The sequence below is a fragment of the Dipodomys spectabilis genome, unplaced genomic scaffold, assembly GCF_019054845.1.
Source record: "Dipodomys spectabilis isolate Male_0828 unplaced genomic scaffold, ASM1905484v1 ptg000019l, whole genome shotgun sequence".
NCBI classification, from domain to species: domain Eukaryota; kingdom Metazoa; phylum Chordata; class Mammalia; order Rodentia; family Heteromyidae; genus Dipodomys; species Dipodomys spectabilis.
The window spans coordinates 12642590-12649360 of NW_024870696.1; the positions used below are offsets into that span (position 1 = coordinate 12642590).

The 6771-nt window shown below is 52.5% G+C and overlaps 1 protein-coding gene across 2 annotated transcripts; it reads left to right on the forward strand.

Moving 5' to 3' along the window:
• Positions 1–1421: 1421 nt before the first annotated feature.
• Rgs16 (regulator of G protein signaling 16) lies at positions 1422–6442 on the forward strand. Of its 2 annotated transcripts, none has more exons than XM_042674517.1 (5): positions 1422–1564; positions 2286–2396; positions 3071–3135; positions 3420–3586; positions 4664–6442. In XM_042674517.1, the coding sequence occupies exons 1-5, from the start codon at positions 1521–1523 to the stop codon at positions 4886–4888; spliced, it is 612 nt and encodes a 203-aa protein (XP_042530451.1). In that variant the 5' UTR covers positions 1422–1520; the 3' UTR covers positions 4889–6442. The 2 variants fall into 2 exon arrangements, with proteins under 2 accessions (XP_042530451.1, XP_042530452.1); XM_042674518.1 differs by having other exon boundaries at positions 3074–3135.
• Positions 6443–6771: the final 329 nt, after the last annotated feature.

A 6771-nucleotide genomic window follows, 5' to 3' on the forward strand; every position in this document is an offset into this window, starting at 1 on the left:
AGCTCCACTTCCAGCTGTGTGTGTGTGTGTGTGTGTGTGTGTGTGTGATTAATTGGAGAGAATTGTGTCTCATGGACTTTCCTGTCTGGGCTAGCTTCAAACCACAACCCTCAGATGGTAGCTTCCTGAGTAACTAAGGTTACAGGTAGGTGCCACTAGTGCCACACCTTTCTCTCTTTTCTGACCTTTTACTTTCAGAAACACAGAACAGGCCTTCCTGAGAAATCATAATTCTGTTATGAATAATGCCTGTTATGAAATTTTTTTAAAAAATCTGTATTCCAAAAATACTATTTTCTTTTATTGTTCTGAACTCCAGAGTTTCAGTTAAGGAAATCTTGAAGGCTGACTGCAGGCTGAGCCCTGGTTTAAACACCTTCTGTGCTGTGGATGTCCCCAGAGCCCCTCCTCAGGACTGTGGCCACGGTTTCCCAGCCTGGGGTCTGCTGCAGGCTCTCTCTGGGAGTTTCTCTTGGCCCAAGGAGCTGTCTTGCTTAAGCTCAGGTCAGCTGTAGCTTAACTGGGATGTAAAGGCAGGATGAACTGCGGAGCAGCCGGGTCCAGGTGATCTGGGGCTTCTGCCGAAGGCATCCGCTTTTCCCTTTCTAGGCTCTGCTGCCTTTGCTCTATCACAGTTCTGAGAACTTTGCCCCAGCAAACCTCCTGCATGGGTGTCGGTCTCCAATTTGGTCTGTATCCTGGGGAAAACTCTTAACTAAGCTACAGAGCTGGTGGTATTTTGGGGGGGAGGGGGGAGAGCAATAGGAAAAGTCTGGTATAGCCACATCTGAATTCTGGCACCAACACTTTGAGCAAGGGGATTTCACAGTCTGTTACGGGGTCTGAAACAGAGAAGCTGTTCCATAAAGTGACCCCTTCCCATCTATCTGCCATTCCCAACTCTGAGGTCGGGCAAGATCAGCTCTGGCTTTGTTGTTGTTGTTTTCATCTGTGAAGAGCTCACTTCGCGCCCCACCCCCTGCCGGCCCGGGCGCAGCTCCGTAGAGTCCCCGGTGCGCCCAGGTGCGGGGTCGCCCGGGCCGCACCCTCTGCGCCTGCCCTTCGGGGCCCAGCTAGGCCGGGGCTTCCCTGCGACCCCCCGCACAACCCCGCGACCCCGCGGGCTCCCTCGGCTGTCCGTGTGCGCTACTCATCCTTGCGCCTCCCCGCGGTTTCTGGCTTCCCACGTCCTCCAGGGACGGCGGGACGGAGTGGGGGCGCCGGGGCGGAGGGCTGGGGGGTGCGGGGCAGACCCTCCGTGGGTGCCCCGTGGGCCGGCTGCTCCCCAGCGGGCGGGCTCATCTCCGCGGAGCCAAGCCCCGCTCTCTGATTGGCCGTCGCCTTCTGGCCACGCCCACCCCCGATCCTAGAAAAGCCTGGGACCTGGGCCTGCCCGGCGCGTGCAGACAGTTGAGCTCATCCTGCGCGTGTTGGCGCTCGCTGCGCTCGGCCTTGCGCTCGGGGACCCTCCGGAGCCCTCCAGCTTCCTGTCCAAGACGTATTGCCCCTCGCCCGCCAGCATGTGCCGCACCCTGGCTGCCTTCCCCACCACCTGCCTGGAGAGGTAAGACCCCAGCTGCCCCCTAGGAAAGCGGCCCAGCCCCATCCAACTCGCAGGGACTTGGCTGGGCCGCGGAGTGCTGCGGTCGGGACTTGAGTTGGCAAGTCGATGCCAGGATCGGGAAGAAGGGAAAACAAAGGGAAACCTAACCACACTGGCACCTCCAAGCAGAACCGAGGCTGCCTCAATTTCCTGAGCCCTTGCCTTTCATCCCACAGCTCAGGACCGGGAGCATGGTGTCCTTTGCCCCTGGGGAAGGCACTGTCTCATGGGAGAGAAATATGCAAACTTCCTAGCTATTCAGCAGCTTCCTGCGTTCGTGGAGCTGGTAGCTGGGAAGGAAAAAGGCAAAGAGAAACGCAGGAATCAATGTCCATACAGTTCCAGAAATACCCAACAAGCCTGGATGTGTTGAGCTGCATTTTGGTTCATCGACAGGCAGAGGGACAGATTGGTGACTTTTCATAGGGAAAAGCTTGTTTCTGTAGTTCCGTAAACCCAGATACGCGCATGGAGGCAAGCCCAGACATTGCTCTTGTTGCTTTGGGGGTGATGGCACTAATGAGAAAGGGCATATAGGCTGAACCCTGGGAACAGCCGATTGTTCCTTTGAGCTCTTGAGGCTGACATTTAGGTGCTAGAGTTCTTCTGGGTTTCGACCGACCTCCCTGAGCTGGCTGAGCTGACAATCCTTTTTCATATTCCTGATTTATTTGTCTTCCAGAGCCAAAGAGTTCAAGACACGTCTGGGGATCTTCCTTCACAAATCAGAGCTGGGCTCTGACTCTGGGAGTCTGGGCAAGTTCGACTGGGGCAGTAAACACAGCAAAGAAAGGTAAGTCCTGCCATCAAGCCCACCTGCCTGTGAACCTGGGGAGTAAGAAACAAGGAGAAACTAGGATGTGCTAGAGTGGACCTGGGCAACCCCTCCCTGGAGAGTTCAGCAGGACTTGGTGGCCTGCTGTGGCTGTGGGGTTCAGGGGTAAACTGGTAGGTTGATCCAGGTCTCAAGTCCACCAGCAGGCAATGTTCAGTCATTAGACTCTCCCACCTGGGATGCGGTACTGCTCCTGTAACCAGCCCTGTAACCAGGGTCCAAGACCACTTGGCATAGTTGCTAATGACTCTACTTACATGACCACACCTTGCGTTCTGTGTTAGGCTCTGGGGAGATATAATCAGATCTTTATCTCAGAGATAAAAAAAAAATACCCCCAAACAAACAAAACCCCTAAGCTTTGAGAGTCCTGGGAATCAAAGTAGTTTTGGACAGAGAGGAAGCAGCCTTAGGGATACTGAGGATTCCAAGGTCCCTGGCTTTGGTTCCTGGTTGCTGGATTGTTCTCTTTAGAACACCCTGACTCCAGCTGAGTTTGAGGAGCTAGTTTAGACAATTCTTGAGCAAGCCTTCGTGTGAATTATGCATCTTTCTAGCAGTTCTCATTGGGTTTTTTTTTTTTTGTGTGTTTACTTGTTTAGATTTTAAAATCTTGTGTGTTCTTTCTCTAGCAGAAGCTTCTCAGAAGATGTGTTGGGATGGAAAGAGTCCTTCGACTTGTTGCTGAGCAGTAAAAGTAAGTCGGACCCTGTTGTGTCTGTCTGTGGGTGACACGTGAGCACTCATGTGCTTTGGAGTCTGTCCGAGCGGTGTTGAAAACATGGGGAAAATAATAGTAGTAAGAAGAAGAATATGGATCCCCTAGTGTGCCAGCCTCTATTCAAAATACAAAGACAGGCCCTTGTTCAGGAAAATTACATTCTAAAAATAGAGCCATTAACTACAATTGCTGTCTTTTCTTTCTCTATTCCTGCTGGTCCCCAGTCTGACCTGTCTCCTCCTCTCTCCTCTCAACCCCAGATGGAGTGGCTGCCTTCCACGCTTTCCTGAAGACAGAGTTCAGTGAGGAGAACCTCGAGTTCTGGCTGGCCTGTGAGGAGTTCAAGAAGATCCGATCCGCAGCCAAGCTGAGCTCCAGGGCTCAGCGCATCTTTGATGAGTTCATTCGCAGCGAAGCCCCTAAAGAGGTCAGTATCTAAACATAATCTCCATCACCCACAGCTGCCCCTGCCCCACTGAAAATCATGGATAGCTGGGGCCAGGAGGTGAGGGGCTAGGTTTTGACGCAGTCTGACCTTTTTGTCACGGGGCAGTGGGCTTGTATGGCCAAAGACTAGGGTCTGTGCTGCTTGATGCTGTCACCCTCTGACTTCCCATAGGGCAGGATGGTTTGTCAGGCGGTTATGGCTTCTCTGTATGCACCTTGGAAGATCAATTCTTTTAAGAGCCTTGCCAACTGGGGAAATAAAGTCATGACAGGGACCTTGCGCAACCTGGCTCAGTCCCTGAATGCTGGACCTTGCAGTGTATGGCTGTTGCTCTGCCTGGCGGCTTCATCTGATAAAGAATGTGGAGCCACCTGGTGGAGAGATCAGGGTCCTGCCTCACTTTTGCATCTTATTTTATATTTTACTTTTTAACCTCTTTTATTCCATGGTTGCCCATAAAAATTTGGTAAGCACCAATTACGCACAAGACATTGATATAGTCTCGGGGGGTATGTTCCTTAATAGAACATATCTTCTAGTGGGAGAAGAGGTTAATAACCAATTAAATATAAGTCTTATCAGATTTATGCTCTGATACAGATAAAGCAGGCAGTGAGAGACAGTGCCAGAGTTATGGAGTAGAGTGAGTAGAGGGATAGCTGGTAAGGTAACATAAACAGAGAGCTAAAAGAATTGAGGAATGCTCTAGTACAGGAGACTGCCAATGCAAAGGCCCATTGAAGCCCCAGAACGGCAAGCAGGCCTACATAGTACATGGAGCAAAAGCAGGAGTGAGTTCAGGCAGAGGACCCGATGCAGGCCCAACAATTGCACGGGAAGACAACAGAAGTGCTGTTAGACCAAGTGGGCTTTTGAAAGCCTCGTACTAATTCTGAGAGGCTGGGGGCCAGCCACGAGAGCTGATGCGGGAACAGGCCCCGAACTGAACAGCTACTTAGTGACTCGATTCAGAATCTGATGCTCTGTCCACAGCCCCGCCTGCCACTTGACCTCAAAGTCAGCCCACTTACCATGTGTTTGCACCCCTACCCACAGGTGAACATAGACCACGAGACCCGGGAGCTGACCAGAACAAATCTGCAAGTGGTCACAGTCACCTGTTTTGATGTGGCCCAAGGCAAGACGCGCACGCTGATGGAGAAGGACTCTTACCCGCGCTTCCTGAAGTCATCTGCTTACCAAGACTTGGCTGCGCAAGCCTCAGCTGCCGCCACCGCCTCCACATCCAGCTGCAGCCCAGCCGAACCCTCACACACATGAGCCTCTAGGCAGTGAGCCAGCCAGCTGGAAGCGAGGTGGGGTCACCCTTCCCCGAGGCGGCTGCCCCTGCATGGAAGGCAGGCTCTGCCCTGCAAGTGCAAGAGGACAGTGAAGGGCAAGGTTTCCCAGCAGCCTGGACAAAGCGAGCTCATCCATCCCCCTCCTCCAGACACTGTGGAGAAGGGCTGCCGCTGCCTGTGGACAAGGGCTGACCACAGTGGCCACGTGGGGCTCTCTGGGGAAAAGAATGGGGCGCACAGCTAAGCACTGACTCTTCCCAGGGGTGAGGAAGCATTCCAAGGTGGGAAATGAAGAGCGAGGAAGACGACCTGATCCAATGTTTGCCTGGACATCCGTTGACTTTGAGCGAATCTTCTTTTCCTAATTCCCAGATAGGGCCCAGAAGGAACTGTGGGTAGAGAACCTTCGTGTTGTCCCCTGCTCACCTGGCCCAGGTCACTCCAGGGTCCCTGAGCTTCTTAACACTGTACTGTACCCATCTTCAAAGTCTCAAGGTCAGCGAGTCAATGTGATTTCTTGCCCAGAATGAGATTTTGATACCTCAAAAGCTGGGCCCGAGTACCTCTCCAGGTCAGGAGCGAGCTCTGAAAGAGAAACTATTGCTCCTGGGACCCCAGTTTGGGTGCTTTAGGGTGGCCTCTGACAGCTAGCTCTTCACCCTGTGTTTGCAGCAGAATCCACTTAAATCAGAGTCCATTGAAGGGCCTCCCTGAGTTATTCCCTGCCCTGGAAGGTGGGGCGTGGAGAAGGGAGGGGGCAGGCCTTCCATGGCCAGTCCACTTCTCATTTCAAGCTGTGTGGAATGAGGGAGAGAAGGGTCCTAAGAAACAAATCTCTTGGCAAAGCCCAGAAGTCTGACTGGAATCAAGGAAAAAGAGAGACGCTCAGGGTAGAAGGAATGCTTGTGTTTCTTTCCCTAGGAACACTAGAGGGTTGGGAGTAACAGGGACCGGAGACCATACGGCCCTGGGACAGAAGATAGAAATTGGGAGTGAAATTGGAGAGCAGAGCCGCTGGGAAGAGTAGCATCTGGGAAGAAGTTAGATTCTACCTGTCACCTCAGGGCCTCACTGAACAAACCTTGTGTGCCAGGACTTCCTGTACTGAGCCCAGGAGAGGGAGATGAGTTTGCCAGGCAGCCCAATACCCCTTGCCCCGGGGGAGGAGGGGGCTGGATGTCCAGGATAACACTGTTCTCTCTGCACTTGAGCTGCTCCAGGAGGAAATTATTTAAGTACTATTGGTATTGTGTGATTGTCAAAATTCTTTTATTTGTTGTTCCTTCTGTTGCTGGTATTATTTATTACGCCTCTACTGGAGAATTTCAGCAGGAGTTGCTGCCTGCCTGCCCCTTTCTCCACCAGACTCTACCTCTGCATGTATTAGGAACCACTGAGGAATGTCCGGAACTCCTCACTGTTTAAATAGTTATTTATTGTTGACAAAGGGAGCTGGATTCCTTGATACGAATGATGTATTAATCCCCATGTTCCTGTTTCAGCATGTTATATTCTTATAAAATAAATAAATAAAGCCGAATGCAAGCTCGCTCATTAAGGACCGTGTGGTGAAGAGAGAGGCGGGGTCCTGGGGGACTGTGGTAGGCGCTGGCCTCTGGGGAGTCTGCAGGATAAGTGGGAGAGCCCCGTCATGCAGGTGCAGACGGGGCTACATGTGGTAGCACTCTGTTCACCTGTAGCAGGCTGAGCCAGAGGGAAGGAGACAGGTAACTCCCTTAGCGGAGGGCAGTCACCCTGTATTGAGCGGACTGCCATTACTGCCCAACCTGTTGCTTTTCTTTGCCCATCTGGCACTCACACAGGCCATTCCCATCCCTGCCTGTAGCACGCTGTGGTCTGGTG

Coding starts and splice junctions, on each gene's coding strand:
- Rgs16 (XM_042674517.1), top strand. CDS start 1,521: ATGTGCCGCACCCTGGCTGCCTTCCCCACCACCTGCCTGGAGAG. Junction 1,565..2,285: donor CCCACCACCTGCCTGGAGAG/GTAAGACCCCAG, acceptor TTTGTCTTCCAG/AGCCAAAGAGTTCAAGACAC. Junction 3,136..3,419: donor CTTGTTGCTGAGCAGTAAAA/GTAAGTCGGACC, acceptor TCTCAACCCCAG/ATGGAGTGGCTGCCTTCCAC.